Source organism: Bufo gargarizans, chromosome 3, assembly GCF_014858855.1.
Source record: "Bufo gargarizans isolate SCDJY-AF-19 chromosome 3, ASM1485885v1, whole genome shotgun sequence".
Taxonomy (NCBI): domain Eukaryota; kingdom Metazoa; phylum Chordata; class Amphibia; order Anura; family Bufonidae; genus Bufo; species Bufo gargarizans.
In genome coordinates, this window is record NC_058082.1 from 345,794,195 (window position 1) to 345,816,063 (window position 21,869).

At 43.0% G+C, this 21,869-nt stretch overlaps 1 protein-coding gene across 1 annotated transcript; it reads left to right on the forward strand.

Annotated features, from left to right (window-relative positions):
• The first annotated feature begins 320 nt into the window (after positions 1-320).
• TEKT2 (tektin 2) lies at positions 321-20,773 on the forward strand. The gene is made up of 10 exons (XM_044287621.1): positions 321-446; positions 2,953-3,110; positions 5,313-5,438; positions 6,946-7,151; positions 8,110-8,253; positions 9,583-9,697; positions 14,273-14,380; positions 16,771-16,914; positions 17,024-17,103; positions 20,459-20,773. Exons 2-10 carry the CDS (start codon positions 2,955-2,957, stop codon positions 20,670-20,672), a joined length of 1,293 nt encoding a protein of 430 aa, XP_044143556.1. The 5' UTR covers positions 321-446; positions 2,953-2,954; the 3' UTR covers positions 20,673-20,773.
• The last annotated feature ends 1,096 nt before the right edge of the window (positions 20,774-21,869 follow it).

The following is a 21,869-nucleotide window of genomic DNA, read 5'->3' on the forward strand; positions in this document are numbered from 1 at the left end:
GCAAAAAAATGCACAGAAATTTGTGCATTTCTTACGTGCGTTCACTATCACTCTCAAGATATCTGGCGCTGTTGCTATTGGCAACTAGACCACTTTTCCTATATTTTAGAAAATATCAAGTGTGCTATTATAGGAGATCTTTTAAAATGAGTGGAACTTTGCCTATAGCCGCTAAATTCCAATTCTCTTTCACACAAGTACTAAACTCCCACAATTCCACGCGCACCGAGACTAGGGCTTCCGGGAGGCATGACGTCACCGCGTGACCTCGGAGCGCGTTCACGTGTGGTTACTAGGGAACGAGATGTAAACTAATTACTGAACGATGATTGGTTATTCTTCGTTCCCTGGAAACGGCTCCTGGAGACGCGGCAGAAAGCTGTGGTCACCTTTGTAGTTGGAGGCTGTCAAGGGACCGGTCCGCGCCTGTGAACTCAGACTGAAAAGTAGGTGTATAATATAATGTAACGCCAGGGGAGGGATGACTGGGACTTCAAGGGGTTTTCATAGGTTTCATGGTTATTGCAGCCGGGCTGTGTCTATGGACCTTGTGCTTGTCTGCTATTCCATATCCCAGAACCTCTAGTTCATCAGTTTCCTACCATCTATTGCTCCCTGTTATCAGCCACTCCAGGCTGGAGAGGCTGAGAGTAGTGTCCTTCAGTGGGATTATCGGCCAAGTGCCAAACAATGACAAGCAGGGGTCAAAGTTCATGAATGAATTTAGTTTAAGGGTCAATCTGGTGATAGACTGTGGGGAATGCCCTACTCATCATCAGGATCCAGGCAGCTTGTATGATCACTGTTATCTGCTGATCAGGTTGTATTAGGGTCCGTGCCATGTACATCGGATCCCTATGGGTGCATAGTACAGATCTATAAGCACGCTGTATTCCGCAGTATGGAGTCTCTGTACAGCCCCGCAGCCAAGTACCTTTTGGAACATGCCACAGTTTGTTTTCTTAAAGGGGTTAATCAAATTCTAAAAGATCCCCCCCCCCCCCCATGCCCGGACCCCTTGTATACAATGTACTTACCTGCTCCCGTCACCTCAAAGGGGAGCCAGGGAGCAATGTATACGAGGGGCCCTGGCATTGTGGGGGATCTTTTAGAATTCGGCTAACCCCTTTAAAGGGGTTTACCATTTTCTGGTTACTGTTGACCAGTGTATTTGCAAGATGATATCATGGCACTTACTGATATAGTCTTTGTTGAAATGCTGATCCATTTTCTATAGTTCATAAGGTATACTCCATTGTTTACAAAGTCTTTAGTGCTGTCCACACAGAGGTCCTGTCTGTAAGATGGCCGCCGATGGAAGGTCATGTGACCAGACAAATCACATCCATGTAATGTCTCCTCCATTCATATACACGGCACCTACCATCTGCACTTTTTCTGTTGGGAGTTTACTGCAGGTGCAGTGTGAGACATCACATGGAGTTGATTTTCCTGGTCACATGACCCTCCATCAGCGGCCATTTTATGGACAGGACCTCTGTGTGGTCAGCACAAGGAGTATACCTTATGAAATATAGAAAATGAAATGGTGCAGAATTTAAACAAAGGTTATACTAATGAGTGCCATATAATAATCTCACAAACACATTGGTCAACGGTAACCAAAAAGTGGCCAACCCCTAAACCTCTATGTGCTATAAGACTGCAGCTATTCATGCTGGCAAAGGCTGTATTTTCACATGGCGGTTTTGTAGCTGTGGTCATTTACTGCAGCAGTCAGATGCTACATTGTAGTGGAAGAAGTTATATGAAATCCCTTGACCACATTGCAATTAAAAGCCAGCATTTTGTACTTTTTTTAAAAATCTTTTTTGACAATTTGGTTATAGTTTTCTAAAATAAATATTTCATGGTTTTCCCGTTTGAAGTTGACATAACTGAACCTCAGCCCCAAATGTGCAGGGCAAGAGTGAAGAATATAAACGTAACATGCCACATCATCTGAAGGCATCCCCAACAGTAATACCAATTAATTGCAAAAATCAAACTTTTCATAGATTGTTTTATATATTAACAGAATATAATTATATTTTAAAGGGAGCCTGTCATCTCCAAACTCTGTTTCAAGCATACCACCATATGAGGAGGCACCCCAAAACTTACCATTCTTGTCAGAACTCGGTCCTCTAATCCTTAGAAATGCTACATTTTATTTGTATGAAAATAAGGTTTTCAGTGCACCATGGGTGGGGCCGCACCTTTTGGTGCATCTGGCTTCCCCCCCGTCATCACTGTTGGCTCTGAAATCTAAAGGTGGATTTACAAGGTCCTCCAAACACTCGTTCCTGATAATCTGCCCATCTAAAGGTGCTTCAGATCACCTGATGAACGAGCGAAACACTCGTTCATCAGGTGAACTGATCGAAGGTGCGGACACCTCAATCATCGTTCCCTAGCTGCAGATTGTGTGATCTAAACAATCGCTCGTCCTCATACTGTGGAGGTGATCGCAGCTTGTAAATGTAGCACTTCACCTCCACTTAACGAGCAGCCGACTGTCAGAAAGGAACGTTTCCTTCCCGACACTCAGCTTCTCCTCGCCCTGTTTAAATCCACCTTTAGAAACTGTCAATGAAACAAGTGGCGGAAGCATTGGGTGGTGTAACTGTCAGAGAGATGGTGTACCTAAAAGAGTCGCCAACACATGGTACACCAAAAACCTTATTTGCATAGCAAGAAACTTTTTTTCAGGATCATAGGACCAGATTTTCGCCAAAATGTACGGTTTTGTTTCAGAAGCCTACTCTGCATGGTAGTAGGCTTATTCTGATTGTAGAGATGGCACACTGCCTTTAATACCAGCATATTGCCATGTGTTTTAATAGGAGCCTTCCATACCCCTCTTGGCAGCCACACTAAGAGTAGAGCAACTTACTGCATGCACACCATGTTTAATGTTCTCCCTAACACGAGAATGCTATTTGAATGCAGACATGGCCACTTTGAGTGTAAAGCCTGGAAGCCGCTTCTCAGTCCCAGACTGGCATACCAACAACTTGCTCATTTCAACCAACGCTCAGAGACAGCAATCAGCTTCCCATCAGATTCGTCAGGAGGCCAGAACTCTACGAAATGAGACCAACAACCAGGTACCTGTCACTTACTGGTACCATTTAGTAAACAAGGACAGGATGCAGGGGCATACATAGAAATCATTGGGTCCAAAAGTAAGAACCTGAAAGGAACCCCCATGCCCTATCCCTAGCCTGTCCAGTTCATGGGGGAGTATGGTACACTTTATAATACACAGCAGCAAGCATGGCTCATGGGGGGGGGGTATGGCACATTATATAATAGGCAGTCAGCAGCAGGCACAGTTCATAGAGGATATGGCACACTATAAGATACACAGCAGCAGGCACAGTTCATGAAGGGAATGGCACACTTATATAATACGTAACAGTGGGCATAGTTCATAGGGGTATGGCACACTATAACACACAGCAGCAGGCACAAATCATGGGGAGTATGGTACACTATATAATACGCAGCAACAGGCACAGTTCATTTGGCAGTTGTGAGAGCAAGGGGTGGATAGTGATATGGGCCAGGGATGGGTGGTGGGGCGGCCTAGGGTTGGGGCATGGGGGCCCAATTCAGATTCTTGCTATGCTTCCCAATGATCTCTATTTACTCCCGTGGTGTGCCTTACCCCCCATGAACTGTGCCTGTTGCTATGTACTATAAAGTGTTCCATAACCTCCACCTCCATAAACTATGCCTTGTGCTGCTTGCCTATTATTAAGTGTGTTATACATCCCCCCCTTCCCCCACACTACCATGAACTGTGCCTGCTGCTTATTATATAGTGTGTTATTACCCACGGGATGTGTAGGATTTCTTCACTTAGTACCATGGCTAAACATGACAATAATGATCACCTGTTCCAGCCCAGTAAAAATGATGGAAATCAGTGGTAGTGAGGTAGTTTTCAAAAGCCCATTGTTTAGCACAAAATGGTGACATAAAATATAGAAGGCACAGAACAATAACTACTGTAGAACAACTAGACCTTGAAGCGTAATATGCACTGCTACAGTCTCCTGCACTATAAAGTGGATCCTTTGGCTTCAGCTGGTTTAGCACTAGCTAGACTTGAGGGGAGTCTATGGGATCCCCTGGCTTTCACCTTTAAAGAGGACCTTTTACTAGTTTAAAAACTATCTATATCAGTGGGCAGAGCGGCGCCCAGGGGTCCCCCTGCACCTACTAGTATGTCTGGGTGCCGCTCCATTTGCCCGGTATATAGGCTCCGGTGTCTGCAGCTCTGTCTGTTGTACTGGACGGATTTTTTGTATTAGGGTTGTCCCTTGCTGCAGCGCTGGCCAATCGTAGTACTGGGACTCCCAGGCTATGAGCTGTGCGCTGCGATTGGCCAGCGCTGCAGCAAGGGACAACCCTAATTCAAAAACTCTGCCCAGTACAACAGGGAGCTGCAGACACCGGAGCCTATACCGGGCGAACGGAGCGGCGCCCATACATACTAGTAAGTGCAGGGGGCCCCCTGGGCGCCGCTCTGCCCACTGATATAGATAGTGTTTAGTTTTTAAATTAGTGAAAGGTCCTCTTTAAAAGAGTTTACAGCTTATTAAAAAATTGCACCCAAGCCAGCAGTACTAACATATACTGCCACTCAGATCCTCCCTGCGGGGCTTTCTTTTTGCGGTTGTACTAATGATGTGCCTATACACATTACAGGACCAATGCAACCAGTCACTGGCCTCAGAAATATCGTACTGTATACCACTGAAGCCAGTGATTGGCTGCAGCTCTGACCGGTGTATAGAGGCATGGCATTACTGCAGCCAACCAAAGCCCTTCGGGAAGGATCGGAGCAATGCTGGGGATAAAATGGGTGAGCATAGATTCTTTTATTGCTATTTTATTGTTACATGTTATAATTTCATAGAGTTAGGCCTCATGCACACGACCGTTCCGTTTTTTGAGGTCCGTAAAAAACGGAAGCCGCCTGTGTGCCTTCCGCAATTTACGGAACGGGCGGCCCATTGTAGAAATGCCTATTCTTGTCCGCAAAACGGACAAGAATAGGACATGCTATATTTTTTGGGCGGGGCCACGGAACGGAGCATAGGATGCGGATAGCACAGGGAGTGCTGTCCGCATCTTTTGCGGCCCCATTGAAGTCAATGGGTCCGCATCCGAGCCGCAAAAAATGCGTATCAGATGCGGACCACAACAACGGTCGTGTGCATGAGGCCTTAATTTGCTGGTGGTTTGAAGCAGACAGTCATACTGTGACAAAGAATAACCAAAATGTGATACTTGACTAGACTAAATGGGATGAGGAGGATAACCGTACACGACTTGCTGATCGTATTGACGAAGTAGAAAACTGGAAACTGCTGTTGGACAAGTGTCTGTCTGAAGTAGATGCTGAAATCGACGCCTTGACACTGGTGAGTTTTATATGATTCCCCATCATCACTCCTAGTGTGCCTTGGCTCTACGTTTAGGATATGGGTGTACAGGTAAGTTATCCTTTATCTATCATTCTTTGTAATGTGAGATTTAATACTTCTTATCCACTACTGTATGTAGCTTGGTTTCACCTTTTCCTGTGCCTTTGGTTTGGGTACTCTGCTGGCTTCAGGACTTAAAGGGGTTATCCAATATCAATAACTGCCCCCCATATGCCGGGCCCCCTGCGCTGCTCCTGGTCCCCGCACCACCGCTGCTGCTTCTTCCTGTGCACATATTAAAACATCCAGTGTCGGGGGGAGCAGCCAATGGCAGGCAGGAACAGGGACGAGCCTCCCTAGCGTCACCCGCCTGCCATTGTCTCCCCGTGTCCCCGTCCCCGCCTGCCATTGGCTGTGCACCCCCCAACACCGGATGTTTTAATCCGCACACGAGGAGAAGCAGCAACGGCGGTGCGGGGACCAGGAGCAGCGCAGGGAGCGGGGACCCAGATAAGTATATTCCTAGTGAGGGGACCGTCGTATGGGGGGGGGGCAGTTATTGATATTGGATAACCCCTTCAAGGGGTTGTCTCATGTCAGACATTGATGGCATATGTCTAGGATATGCCATCAATGTCAGATAGGTGCAGATCCCCACTTTGGGACCTGCTCCTGTCTCCAGAACAGTCTCCCTGATGTAAAGGAGAGCAGACCGCATAAGCTTAGCCGCCCTCCTCCGTTCACCACTGTGGGAGTCCTGAAAATGCCAGCAGCTATCTCCTCTGATCCCAGTGAGGTGAATGGAGAGCACCTGCGCATGTGCGGTGTGCTCTGCTTCACTCCTGGGGCCCGGTTATGGAGATAGTTGTGGGTCTCACCTATGGGACCTGCTGCTATCTGACTTTGATGGCATATCGTAGCAAAAGTCTGAGATGGGTCAACCCCTACAGCCTATGCATCTTTATGATAACAGACAGCAAACAAGCTCTGTGTAGTGTAATCCTGCAGTCCAATATAGTTTGAAGGTAAACATAGCCTTTTAGAAGGTTGCCTACTCCTGTTATATTGATGACCTGTCCTTAGGCCATCAGTATCTGATTGGCAGGGGTCTAACACCCAGCTGATTAGCTGTTCAAGAGTAGCTCTGGTGCTGCAAGATGGTGCCAAAACTACAAAGCTCTGCCCACTGTGTGGTGACTTCAGTGGGAGCAGCACTGCAGTACCAGCTCTGTCCACCAGACCTGTTTAGTTACATAACCTACTTCTGGCGCCAGGGCTACTGCTGAGGGCAGGCCATCAGTATAAAAGAAATGTACAAACCTTTTAAGTGTTTGTTGGCTGATTCTCTTTGTAACATTGGTAGAACTAAGGCAGAAAAAACATAGTGAAACGAATAGTTCCCAGTACCAATAAGAGTCTCCTAGTGAAGATCACTTGAGTGCAGGATACATTTTTTTATTGATTATGCTTCTATGGGTCTGAATGATCTCTTGGGTGGTTACAGATGAAAGATGAAGCAGAACGCGCCTTGCAGGCTAAGAATGTCCCATCAGATGTGGCTATAGAATGTCTGACCCTCCGTGAGAGCCACCGAGGTATTGACCTGGTGAAAGACCCGGTGGAGGATGAACTGCACAAAGAAGTGGAGGTGATCGAAGGTGTTCGAAAAGCACTACAACAGAAGATCAGTGAGGCTTTTGAACAACTCTGGTAAATTTTTAAAAATTCTAGAAAATGTTGTACTTGTATCTTTCCTTGTGTAGATCAATGTTCAGATGTGAAATGTTATGTGACATTAATTTTTACAGTACATTGCCATTTAGTGGAGTATTCAATAGTTCGTAGTAGCTATATAGTAGATACTCCTATGTGAACAAAGTAAAGTAACAGTTCAGTGAACTATAGTAACATAACCAAAGACATGGTGTAATAACCTGATGGGATGCATGTAGGATGTTGACCTGTTAAAAGGCCAAAATTGTTAGCAGAATGAAAAGCAATTCACCCCAATATCTTCAGATAAAGATCCACTGTTGGGCATTAAAGGCTTTGGGCCTTGGTAGCTGTCAGGCCCTTGGACACTGTCCATTTAACCAACTGCTCAGCCAACCTTCTCAGGCAAAGTCACCATCTACTATTGTAAGTTTCTTATGGTAATAGGGAGATACAATGAGCCATTCATTAGCGGTATGAAATTTGCCGCTATCATTGTCTCTATAGAGAAACCACATAATGGACTTGTATTGTTGCCTGGATAGACAAACCGCAAAATGGGTTCATCAATACAGTTAAATGTAGTGTCAGACCGGATACTTAATATGGACAATTTATTATGTAAAAGGTAGGGACCAAATTGACAAACCTCTGCTTTTATTCATTGAAATTGATTTTGATGCAAAGTTTTGTATAAATGGAATTCCAGGTATAATAGATCTTGATCTCCACATGGACTAGTAAATGCAATGGCATGTATGTTGGCTAATATGGTTTTATGGTTAGGCTATGTTCACACTGTCCTTGGCAGTTCCATTATATATGATTGCAATATTTGCCATCAAAGCAATGAATCAGCGGGGTATCCATCCTACAATGGCGCTGAAGCCATGGTGTATATGTGATCAGAGCCGTTTTCATCTTTCTTGCATTATTCACTAGGTTTCTCCTTCAGTCTACTACAGGAATCACGTCAACAGCTAAACTGGGACCATAGAGGCAAAATGGAAACATTGGATATAGACCGAACATGCCTCTCACTTACCAAAAATTCTCCAAATATATCGCTGAAAGTGGACCAAACCCGGGTACCTTATGGGTAAGAGCTTTAAAGAGTGATTTATTATTTTATCATCTAATGTTGTTTGTTATGCCCGGAATTGTACTCCTATTGTGTACTTGTGGCAGGGTAAGTACAAAGATTAAACCACCATCTTAGCAGAGATGTTACTGTTAAATTTAAGTAAAGGGGTTTTTCAAGATTTAGAAATTTGTAATGTTGGGTTAAAAATTGACAAAGCATAAAATTGCAATATACTTACCTTAAGAAATACTGCTCCAGTCCCCCTGCCGTATATGTAGGGCTCCTCAGGTGTCAGTCTGTCACTCGCCTGTCCCCCCAGGTATCAGCCAGCCCCTGTCCTATCAGAAGTATACATACCTAACTGGTAGAGCTCTAGTCCACCACCTGCCCTAGGTCCATGGTAAAATCACTACTGTGGCCAGTAATTGGCTGCCTCAGTTAAAGTCCTTTTACATGATCAGATAATCAGGTCAATGATTGGGGATGAGCATTTGTAGAAACCCAAGTCCCCAATAATTGGCCTGTGTAAAAGGTGCTGCCGATTACCCAATGAACGAGCAAGCACTTGTTCATCAGGTGATTGTTTCTGTGCAGCAGATTGGCTTATGTAAACAGGGGTCTGCTGCCCAGAAACAATGACTTTCTATAGCGACAAGCAATTGCTTGTCCACATACAACAGAGGTGATTGCTCCATGTAAATGCAGCTCTCATCTCCGCTTACGATCAGGCAGTTATTGGGAACGTTTGGTACCTTTAAGATAATTGCCTGATTCGTTGGTCCATGTAAAAGAACCTTTACCTGAGGGGCAACAGGAATGGTGGTGGATGCACACGCCCAGCAGGAGGAGAGAAGATAGCAAGATCACTTGGTATCTTTCAGATGCTCTGGCATTGTCCACTCTCAATGTACAGGGGCAGAGCATGTAAGTTTACAGTATGTCCAGTTGCCATTAGGTGGCTAGGAATGCCCAGTTGTCAATTTATTCATTAAAGGGTCACTAACTTTTCAAAAAACTTTAGATATGTCAGACAGACATATCAAAAGTTTAGATCGGTTGAGTTCTGAGCACTGAGACCCCCACCAATCTCTAAAACCATTAGTTGTCCTTTGTTACTGCTGACAGACACCGTACACCTCTTGCATATAGAAAAAAAAGCTTTTAGAACAAAACTGTCGATGTTGACTATAACAAACCATCATACTGCACTTATTCTTTTATAAGTGGTTTCAGTGGATATGGTCCTTGTATATTAAGTTGAAGAATTCCATCCAAGTCATAGGATCCCTTAGAACACTTTTTTATGTTTGGAGTAGATGATCTATGAGCATAGTCTCTTCTCAGGTCAACCACTCCCCAGGAATGGGAACAATTCAGCCGTTACAACAAGGAGAGAGCAGAAGCTGAGCTCCGATCCTCTGCACAGTTGAGAGAAGCCATTGCTTTGACAATTGCACAGGTAAAATAAATGATCTTTTTGATAAAAATTTGTCTAGATTACTGTGTATTGCAGAACGTCATAATGTTCTGGGAATGAGATTTCCTCACGTCCAATTCTCCATCCTCACAGGACATCCAAACGGAAATAAACCTATTGGTTTGATTGTTCACTTTAAAGAACCTTTTGGAATGAAATTTACTCCTTCCTTTTAAACTTCTTGGATTACCTTTGTTTCTAAGGTCTTCTGCTCTGTGGTTAATATTTGTGGGACTAGATGACATCCTTCATATGGATCACACAGTAGTATTTTATACTTGTATAGTAGCTAAGATTCTTAAAATTGGCAAAAACTGGAAACCTAACACAGTTCCCACTGACTGATTTGGTGTGAACTACATTTTCTTTATAACTTCATAATGGAGGGAACTTTAGATCCATGTCAAGGCAACTATACTTTCTGTATCTAAATAGAGAATATGGATCCGTACATTGGCCATCAGTAGTACACTATGATTACATTTCAGAAGTGGTGACACCGTTCCCATTACCCCTTTAGGTATTTTTCAGGTCCCTTGCTTTTTTCTGTTTATTCTGTTCTATTTTATTAAAATATAGATTTTTTTTGTGTGGGATTTGTTTCACTCCCACTATTTACATTATGATCGTATGTCACGTCCTAATAATTCAAGCAGCATGCATGTAAAATCTTTATTAATGTCACACCTGTCCATGCATCGTATTAATCAGCTTTCTTCTACAACTTCTTTCTTTAAAAGGAGCCTTTAGCTATTAAACCAGACACAATGAGGTTCATTTACAAAAACTTTAAACCATTTTTTTTGCATAAAAAGTAGCAAGATTTTTGCGTGAAAGCTAATTTTGAAAAAAAATTGTGCCATTTTTTTTTTTGTGTTTTCCTCTGCTTTCACTAAATTTTATAAACTTGGATGGAGCATTGCAGAAGAAGTAGGCCACATCGGACCGACATAATTACATTAATTTAAGCCAGAAAGCTGATATAAATTGTAACTGAAATCTACTCCAGCTCCTCACTGTAGTATGGGGATAAGCAACCTCCGGCATTCCAGCTGTTCTGAAACTATAACTCCCAGAATCCACCTTTCACTTGTGTTGGAGTTACAAGAACAGACAAATGTGTGCATGCTGGGAGTTGTAGTTTCAGGGCAGCTGGCGTGCCGAAGGTTGCTGATCCCTAGTAGAAGTCCATTTCTGGTGCACAGACAGCAGAAGATGCGATAGATGTATAAAGATCGGTGCACCTCTTAATGAATTGGTTGGATCTTCCTTCTGTGGGATTTCTTACTAAGAAAGGTGTGTGAAAAGTCAGTCTTTAGTAAATATCCCCCACTGGAGGGAACACCTGAAGCCCTGCACTCCATTTTAGTTTCAAAAACTTGCAAAGTAGATGTTCTTATTTGTGCAAAAAGTTAAAATTTTGAATTTTTTTTACACCACTCCAGCTTTTAAGATGGTTTGGAAAGTAATGGGTGTTTAAAGGGGTATTCCCATCACAATGATCACTGTTAAATCTGTTAATGATTTGACAGTGATAATTTTTCTAAATACATTTTATTACCCAATTCCCATCCTTTTTGAGAAAATAAGTCCCCTCTTACCTGATTGTTGTCTTCCGTCTCCCCTGGTTACGGCCACCTCTCCTGTCGAATCCCGCCGGGCCGCGCTTGCGCAGAAGACTAAAGATTCTCTCCCAGCCGGGCCGGTCAATGTCCTGAAAGCGCACGCCGCCGCACATGCGCCATGATGACTTCTTCCTGGCCAGTATAGTACAGAGCCGCGAACACGCACGCTGGCTCTGTACTATACAGACCAGGAATAAGTCACCATGGCACATGCGCGGCGGCGCTCGCGTTCAGGACATTGCGCGGCCCGGCCGGGAAGAAAAACTTCAGTCTTCTGCGCAAGCGTGGCCTGGCCGGGAGAAGACTTCAAGCAAGCACAGCCGAATTCAGGAAGTGAACGTCGCACTGGACGAAGGTAAGTATGAAAACTGAAGATGGGAATACCCCTTTAATTAGTTTTAACTCCAGACTTCTCAACTTCTCAATCATACAGAGTAAGGCCCCCTTCACTCGGACGTCGTGGGTGAGGGCTGGATGCGATGCAGGTGTGTTCAGGGAAAATCATGCGAGTAGGCACGCAATTTCAGTCAGTTTTGACTGCGATTGCGTTCCGTTTTTCAGTTTTTTCCACGCGAGTTCAATGCGTTTTGCACACGCGTAAGAAAAAACGGAATGTGGTACCCAGATCCAAACCCGGATTTCTTCACTGAAGTTCAGGTTTAGGTTTGGTGTTCTGTAGATTTTATTATTTTCGCTTATAACATGGTTATAATGGAAAATAATAGCATTCTTTAATACAGAATGCTAAGTAAAATGTCAATTGAGGGTTAAAAAATAATAAAAACATAACTCACCTCATCCACTTGATCGCGCAGCCGGGATCCTCTTCTTTGTACTTCTTGAAGGACCTGCAAAAGGACCTTCGCTGACGAAGTGGATGAGGTGAGTTATGTTTTTTAACCCTCAAGTGACATTTCACTTTGCATTCTGTATTAAAGAATGCTATTATTTTCCTTTATAAACATGTTATAAGCGAAAATAATAAAATCTACAGAACACCTAACCCAAATTTCAGGGTTTGATCCCTGTTTTAATTCAGTACAATACATTATGTATGTATTCAAATTAACCTGAGATGAGTCCTGTCCCTGACTCATCTCACATACAGGACTCATCTCAGGTTAATTTCCATATGCGTCAAATAATTTTTTTACACAATAAAAGCACATAGAGCTATGGGGACTGGGTATTGCGGATGTGCTAGTGGCCATCTAGCAACCCATGTCCTCAGCTCTATACCCAAAATCCTGGTGACAGGTTCCTTTAAAGGACAATCACAATATATTAGTAAGTGCCTTGTATTAAAAGGAACCTGTCACCTAGAAAATGCATATTAAACCGCCAGCAGTACCTTATTTCCGCCTGTAGTATCATTATAAATATGTAAAAGATAGTCTTGAAGTCAAGGGGGCAGCGGCCTTCTCGCCTGAAGTCAAGCGCGCCCGCCCCCTTACCTCCCCATAGGGTTTGATTGATAGGATGCTCAATTCCTTCACTGCCGGTTGCTTGAATGTAGTCTCCGCGCATGTGCTCTCGTGTGCCAGTGCCTGCGCATTGAGCTTTTGAACAATACCTCATAGCGGAATAGAACAGTGGGCAGGCGCCGGTATTGCAGGGACACAGCGCACGCGCAAGACTAGATTCAAGTGTCCAGTAGTGAAGGAAATTCTATCAATCAAACGCTATAGGGAGGTAAAAGGGGTGGGCGCGCTTGACTTGAGGCGAGAAGGCCGCTGCCCCCATGACTTCAAGACTATCGTTTACATAGTGTAGCCAGTTGAATAAAAGTCTTTTTTTTTAGACTTTTGCCGCATTGTAAAAAAAAAACACAGACACATTTATAATGATGCTACAAGCTGCAATAAGGTACCGCTGGCGGTATAATATGCATTTTTTAGGTGACAGGTTCCCTTTAAGTGACACACAACCCTTTTTAAATAAGTGTTTATGAGCTGTTTGAAGTTCAGCGATAAAAAAACTGCTGGACATGTTTCATAAAGACCAATAGAAAAAAATGATTTTAGCCCAAAATTTGTAGAATGCAATCATAAAAAAATGGCCTCCAAAGAAGTTTGTACCCTTTAACATAAAAACGTGATTTAAACAATAGGTGACCATTTTCTGATGACATGTTCTCTAGATAGAACCACTAGTTTCACAATTGGCATTGTTTGTGAGGCATTAAAGTTTTTTTCCGGATGCTAATATTGATGTCCTATCCTTAGGATAGTTCATCAACATCAGAGCAGTGGGGTCCGACACCCAGCACCCCCGCCGATTAGATGGTTGAAGGGAAGCCTGCCCCCTGTGCGAGTGCAGTCTTCCCTTCTTTTTTTTACCTGCTTGCTGTCGACAGCAGTCCTGAGGATAGGTCATATTTAAATCTTGGAAAACCCCTTTAGCAAGATCAAACAACTGCAAAATCATTCCCCCAGAATCATAGTATGAGGGGGCAGGAACGTAGCTAATGGCTCATGGGCCCTGGTGCAAGAGTTCAGCTTGGGCCACCCTTCACATTGTGGCCAGGGGCAGTAAAGCACCTAGTCTTCATGCTGCCTGAGGCAAAAATTGAAACGGCACCCCTTCCCCTCTAATGCCAAATTCTTGACCTAACCCGTTCCCTCCATCCAGAAGTGTAACTTGCATGCAGGAACAGGAAATCATGACCTGCATGCACTTTCTATAATACTGGTGTCTTCTTATGCGGCACAGGGGTCTTTGGGCCCCCTCAGGCTCCTGGGCCTGGTATCGACTGCTACCTCTGCACCCCCTATAGCTATGCCCCAGATTTGAACATAGGTGCTCATCTGTGACAAGCACAATGCTAAAATACTGGGGTAGATTTAGGGGGAAAACTGAGCAAAGAACTATTATCTAGCTGGAGAACCCTACTACGGTGGATTATAAAGCCCGTTCTTTCTTTCACTACCAGACTAATAATGAGCTGGAAGCCCAGAGACTGGCTGTGGAGTTTGCCTTCAGGAAAAGGGTCCATGAATTTGAAAAAGCTCACAGTGAACTCAAGTGGCAGGAGAAGAATGTAAGTCTGCATTTCATTTTTGTACTTTTTATATCTTTCTTCTGTCTACCAAACCATTAAGGCTGAGGCTTCTCGCGACTTTGGACAAATCGCCATGCTACAAAGCAACACAATGAAAGTGAATGTGGTTGTGATACAAAAAATATTGCTGCAACTGCAATGCGGTCATGAGAATTTGGGTGCCCACATTCACTTTCATTAACCTTACCGCGATCCTTGGCTGCAAATGGCCAGAGTCGCCATATAACCCTTAGCCAAACCAGTCACTTGGTCTATTTACAATAAACCACCAGCACTAAAATGCAGTAGCGCCACAGCCGTCTCCAGGTTTTCCTAGGACAGTGACATCACGTTCATCAATCACATGGCCTAGGTGCAGCTCAGCCTCATTGAAGTGGATGCGGCTGAGCACGATACCAAGTACAGACGCTATATAATGTACACCACTGTGTTTGGAGAACTGAGAGAAGGCCGTGGCGCTACTGAGAGCGCCCGTGCCTTCTCAAAGAGCTGATTGGTGGGGGTCCTGTGTCTCGGACCGCCACTAATCAGTAAGAAAACTCTCGGACAACCCCGTTTAACAAGTTTACAGTCATGCTTTTTTACAAAGTGTCTGAAAAGAAATATTGTAAAAAATGTACATTCTGGCATGTGCTTTATGCTATTTACCCCTGAGTAGTCACTTGGGTAAGGCTGTTACTCTGAAAAGAGGGTATGACAGCACCAGAATTGCTCCTGAAATCTGTTGGATTGTCATGTGCTTTTCGGGCAAGCTGGGTGTACTTGCTTTGGCTTCATTTGCGCACTGTTCATATCCAGGAAAACTACATGACAAAGTGAAGGAAATCACACTGCAGGACCACTCATAGATGCAGGTCCGCCCAGCTGACTCCTCGGTGGTTAAAAGCATAAAGCATGCCCTAGGTTATAACATCATGTGCTTTTCAGACAATTTGTATAAAAGCATGCTGTTAAAGAGCTGAAAAACGAGCTGCATGCAGCATTTTTTTGTCCGGCCGCCTCTCGGCATAATTGCCGTGCTGCGGCCGGATCCATGAACAGCCTGCCGGAACCATTATCACCAGTGTGAAACAGGCTTAAGACGCATTGACGAGACATGCGTCAGGGCGGATACGTGCTAACTGGTTGCACTAATATGGCCAGTTTGTTCTAGTTTATTATGTTATATTTGCACACTATATATGTTTAAAAAGAGGGGGACCTTGTGTAATTGTCTATGATCTTACAGTGCATTCGGAAAGTGTTAGACCCTTTCACTTATTTAAAATGTTGTTATGTTGTGGCCTGGTGCTGAAATAGAAAAAATTCAAGTTTTTCCCCATCAATCTGCTCTTAACATCCCATATTGACAAAGTGAAAACAGCATTTTTGCTAATTTATTGAAAAAGGAAAAACTAACATTTTGCATGGACATAAGTATTCAGACCCTTTGCTATTTAGCTCAGTGGCCATTTCTCTGGATCATCTTTGAGATGTTTCTAGACCTTGATTGTAGTCCACCTGTGGTAAATTCAGTTGATTGGCCTTTATTTGGAAATATATGCCCCTGTTTCTGTCTATATAAGGTCCCACAGTTAACGATGTATTATCAGAGCAAAAACCAAGCCATGAGGAGGAAAGAACTTTCTGTAGAGCTCAGAGACAGGATTATGTGGAGGCCCAGATCTAGAGACGGGTACAAAATATTTCTGCTGCACTGAAAGTTGCCAAGAACACAGTGGCCTCCATTATTCTTAAATTGATGAAGTATAGAACAACCATGACTCTTCCTAGAGCTGGCCAGTGGCCACCCCACCAAACTAGGTAATCGGGGGAGAGGGGCCTTGGACCCAATGGTCACTCTGGCTGAGAAACAGAGATCCTGTGTGCAGATGGTAAAGACTTCCAGAGGGTCGACCTTCACTGCAGCACTCCACCAAACTGGGCTTTATCGCTGAGTGGCCAGAAAGAAGCCTCTCCTCAGTAAAGTACACACAAAAGCTTGCGTGGAGTTTGCAAAAAAAAAAAAAAAGCACCTAAAGGACTGTGAGAAACAAGTTTCTCGGGGAAGAAACTTGACCAGTACCATTTCTACAGTGTAGCATTGTGGTGGCAGCATCATACTATGGGGGTCTTTTAACTGGGACAGGGAGACTGTTCAGGGTTGAGGGAAAGCCAAATGGAGCAAAGTACTGAAATATTCTTCATAAAAACCTGATCCAGAGTGCTCTGGACCTCTTACTTTCCTAATGCATTGTATATACTGTTACCTGAGTATCTTGTGAATTTAATGGTAGTATTGCATTCCTTGTTATCAACATGCTGTTTGATTTTGGCGCACTGGTGTATACATATTTGGTGTCATTGGTCTAATTACTTTTTTCATACAGACCAAAGATGAGATTGAGGAACTGGAGGAAGATATAAGACGTTTAGAAGCAGATTTGAGAGACAAGAGCGGGCCTTTAAAATTGGCCCACACGCGACTCGAGACCCGTACATACAGACCAAACATAGATCTTTGTAGGGACCAGGTAAGATATGCCACTGTGGCGACTTTGAGTAGCTCTGAATATATGGGGAGATTAGACATTGTGTCATATAGAGTAGCGGATGTGATAACATTGTTCATTTATACTACAGGTGCAGTATGGGTTGACAGATGAAGTCCACCAGCTGGAGGGCACTATTGCTGCTCTGAAGCAAAAACTGGCTCAGTCACAGTAAGTGCCATTACTAATCTAACTACCAGAAGAGCTACATCTTCTAAGGCCTCTTGCATGAGAGCACATTTTTCTGCAGTGTGGTATCCGTTTATAAATCCGCCGACCGTTACAAGTCAGTTGGGCCATGCACATGTCCATTTTTTCATTGACCCATGTGCCCTATCTAAGAATCTCACTGAAGGTCCTATTCTTGTCGGTTTCTGTAGATGACAATAGCCCTGTCTATTGATGGAAAAAACTGAATGCACAAGAAAGTTAACCATTTTTAAAGGATCGGTTTATTGTGGATTGAAAATAAGATACGGCCATGCGCATGAGACCTAATACTTCTTAAAGGGGTTGTGCCACGAATATTATTCTGCAGTTTTCAAACCAGCATCTGGATTTTTGTAATTGCATGTAATTAAAATGTATTATAGCTACTGAGTTATTCAATGAAACCTATCAGTATAGCGCCGCCTGCTGTGCGCTCTTTTTCTAATTTCTTTGTCCTGCTCACTGAGTTGAAAGCACATGCTCAGTTCTATTCTTCAACTTGCTACAGCAGAAAGGACATACGCCTGGGCTGGTTCTAGAAAAAGGTCGTCATCTACTAGACTATGTATGAGTTTCATTTTTTTTCATTAATCAGGGGATAACCACTTTAACTATATATGTATCTTGTATGTTATATAATCTATTTACTACATTGTTGTTATTATGAAGCAGCAGCAGCACATGTGTTCTGGTGTTCTATCTTTATACACGCATAAGTAGAAGCAGAACATGTCTCGAAGATATGATACATCTGGATTACTTCTACGACCGTTCCGCAAAACACGGAAGCCGTCCGTGTGCCTTCCGCAATATGTGGAACGGAACAGGCGGCCCATTGTAGAAATGGCTATTCTACGGACAAGAGTAGGACATGTTATATTTTTTTTGCGGGGCCACTGAACGGAGCAACGGATGCGGACAGCTCATGGAGTGCTGTCGACATCTTTTGCGGCCCTATTGAAGTGAATGGGTCTGCACCCGAGCCGCATACAACTGCGGCTCGGATGCAGACCAGAACAACGGTCGTGTGCATGAGGCCTATAGCATATAGATTGAGGTCTTTCTTATGTGTATGTATGAATAAATTATAAGCAAAAGCAGGCTGTCTGTAAACAGTAGCAAATGTTCTTGTATGTACATGCTAACGGAAAAGTCTAAAGGGCACATGGAGTCACCATGAATAGACATGACCTTGGCTAGGCTTGTGGTTCAGGATAGCCACTGGTGAGACTTTGCTGTCATGGGGGTCATATAAACAGCAGGGCTTCATTGACTAAAGCCATAATGCAAGAAAATAAAGGACCATTTATTTTAAAGGGGTTCTCCCATGATTAATGCAGAAAAATGAAAATCGGACATCATATAGTACATGGCAGTCTGCTAGACTTATTTTAACTGGCAGATCAGTGGGCATAGCCTTTCTCAGGGCCATGTCCTTTTTGCAGCAGCTGGGTGGAGCTAAGCTTGTGCGTCCACCTCAGTATGATGGGCAGAAAGATTAGAAAAAGAGCAAACACACAGTTCAGATGGATTTAATTAAATAACTCAGTAGATTTAATACATTTTAATTACATGCAGTTATAAAACTATTCAGATCTGTGCTGTTTTGAAAAATGTAAACTATTTTTGTGGGACAACCCCTTTAATAATTTAACTACTAGTGTGTAGATGCTACCAATAATGGTTGATCATAATAATATTTGTATTAGAGTAGTTCCCCTTTAAATTTGTAGATAAACACTACAGGCCTGCTTTTGTCTGGTGTTCCAAATTCTATAAATTTAAAGGGGTTCTCCAGGAATTAAAAAAATGAAAATACTTAAATATTATTTTATAATAAAAATATTCACAAATACCTTTCATTAACTAGAATGGCTCGTTTTGTCTAGGGAGCAATCATTAGGAGAAATAAAATGGTCGCCGTCCTATCTCAGAACACACAAAACCTGTCCTAATCACACAGGAGGACAAGTTACTTCACCACAATGAGCCATAGTGCTGCCTCATCCTTCTCTCCGCTCTGCTTGTCAGGAATCATGATCCTGAATACTAGTGAATCTCTGTGGGAATGGAGATGATGAGGAGATATGAGAGGGGGGTGAGGTGTGGATAATGAGCAGCAGCACTTGTATGCAGTGTCCATTACCACAGCAACACATTGCCACAGTCTGTCCTGTCCATCCTCTCTGTACTTCATGTCTTCTCATGAACTAAATTCCCCAGAGATTCAGCTAAAGTTCTTATCATCTGTATTCAGGATCATAATCCCTGACAAGTACAGAGGAGGAGGATGAGGCAGCCCTTTACCTCAGTGTTCAAAAGTAACTTGTCCTCATGTGTGATTAGGCCATTTTGTGTCCCCTGATTGCTCCCCAGACAAAACGAGCCATTATAAATAATTAAATATTTGAGAATATATTTATTATAAAGTAATATTTAAGTATTTTCATTTTCTTAATTCCCTGAGAACCTCTTTAAACAGCGATCACCATATGGCGAGAAACAAGCCATATACAACACAGATAAGTATTGGATCCGAGCTCAGCAAGCTCTGTCCAATAGTTATCTAATTATACAACAAGTAACAAATCATCATGAAACAGTTAATTTAACATGGGCATATGTTAGCTATGTATTAATATATTGAGGAACAGACTAAAGAATAGTCATTTGTGTGCTTTAGCTTTTACTCTTGCCCCCACCTTTGGATACCAACATGAACTGGTAATTTCTGATTAGATCTATCCTTTCTTCAGAGAAAATATATTAGAATGACTTTTTCTATTATAAAAAGAATACCTTCAAATAATCCCTTCTGGTAAACTGGAATACTATCACACTTGCCACGTGTGTTGAATATATGCTTCATGTGGCCATGGACAAGGTCAGACTGACCTACCCGTGTACCAGAGCATTTCCTGGTGGGCCTCACCTCTGCCACAATACTGTGCAGAAAACGTTACGCCAAAGACCTTACTCCTTATTTAAAGCTAAGCCAATTACTTGCCACTAAGGGGTCTATTTCCTCTGAGTTCATTCACAAGTAACCTATTAGACCTTGCTGATGATATTCCGTGTGTGTATAATATTTAAAAAGTTCTCAATGTACTTAGTATGATTTCCTCTGGTGGGCCACATGAACTCAAGTGTGACACTGGCCATGGAAACTGAGTACATGGAAGGACTTCTACATACATTGGATTAATTTTGTTAAAGAGTATATACACCGTTATCTCAATAGTAGTCATATTATATTTGGTCCTTGTGGGTTTGCAGACAAGTTGAAAGCTTCATTGATGTTCTTTATATCCGACAGGGACGCCTTGGATGCACTTTACAAACATCTTGCCCGTATTGAAGCTGACATAAAGTGTAAAGAAAATTCTTTGACTCTGGACAAGAAATGTGTAGACAGCCGCCGAAAGCTCACCCTTCCTGCTGGGCAGTATGTTGCGGCAGTGGACACCTTTAACCGCACCACCAACCGCCACCTTTCCCCCCTGAAAAGTCGTCAGCTAGAGCTGGCCTAAATTATTCTGAAGGAATTAGTTGTTTTAATGAATGTCTTCTCTTGTGTGGTTCACATGCAGAATAAACCATTAATACATTGATGTAGTAATAAACCAGTCATACAAACAAGAGGATGTGAGACATGTATTCTTTATCTCTCTTTGATAAATGCCTGGTTATAATAGAAAGGACTTTTCCTGCACCTCTAGTTCTCATTAAACCTTTGGACTTCTAATGGATCATCCCAGTTTCTTTTTTATAGGAAGGAATTGTTCAAAATCAATGGAAAACCACAGAACCGACCCTAACAGTAGTTTGAGCAGAGCCGTCAGAAGAGGATTTAGGGAAAGGAAGTAACAATTTGGTAAACGTATAATACAGACATTCTGGGTATTCTGATGTCAGCCATTTATGGCTCAAAATACCCATCTTATCGGGCTGTACTATGTTGTTTCCATAGCTCCCATAAATGTGAATGGGAAAAACAGAAAATGCAAATTACAGTGGAAACATGTCGAGAACCTTCACACTTGCAGCTAGCCAGAGCAGCAATACCATGCTTTGAGAATTATATAGGCAGAGCTAGAGTTACACAAAAGGACTGAGACAGTTGAATCTGAGAATTGTGGAGGCATATGTATGATATGTATGGCCCTTCCAATAGAGCACAGATCCCAGCCTCCCTCAAACTGTGTCTAACCAGGGAGGGATTGTTTGTCCATGTGCATGAGATAGCTAGGGCACAATCCCCCTGATTCGTTGGTATGGTGTGATTGGGGTGTGTGGGACAGCGAGTCGGGTGCATTTCAATTTATTTGTTCAAAGAAGTGTCGCACGGTCAGTGGTCAACTGTGTCTGAGTGTGTGTTCATGGTGAAACAGGTCACAACATATGATAATTGGGAACACTCTCAGCAAAAACTGTCTCGCACATTACCATACACCTGGCCGACTATGTGAGCTAGCCACATGACATGACACCCTACTTTTAATAGTTAATTTAAATAAAGGTATTTTTTTTATTTTGTATTTTTAACCGTCGTTGCCAGGCAATGATTATATTTCTGTAGTCCTGACGGAAATGTATTTACATTAGCCGTGATTAGTTTATTACATGAGTTGGGAACCATGACGTCTACAGCCCGAATGGTATGATGGCTATACCGGGACCTGGTCTAGCCTGATTTTCATCTATACCCTAGGTATCATGGAAACTGG

Coding starts and splice junctions, on each gene's coding strand:
- TEKT2 (XM_044287621.1), top strand. CDS start 2,955: ATGGCCACTTTGAGTGTAAAGCCTGGAAGCCGCTTCTCAGTCCCAGAC. Junction 14,381..16,770: donor TCAAGTGGCAGGAGAAGAAT/GTAAGTCTGCAT, acceptor TTTTTCATACAG/ACCAAAGATGAGATTGAGGA. Junction 16,915..17,023: donor TAGATCTTTGTAGGGACCAG/GTAAGATATGCC, acceptor TTTATACTACAG/GTGCAGTATGGGTTGACAGA.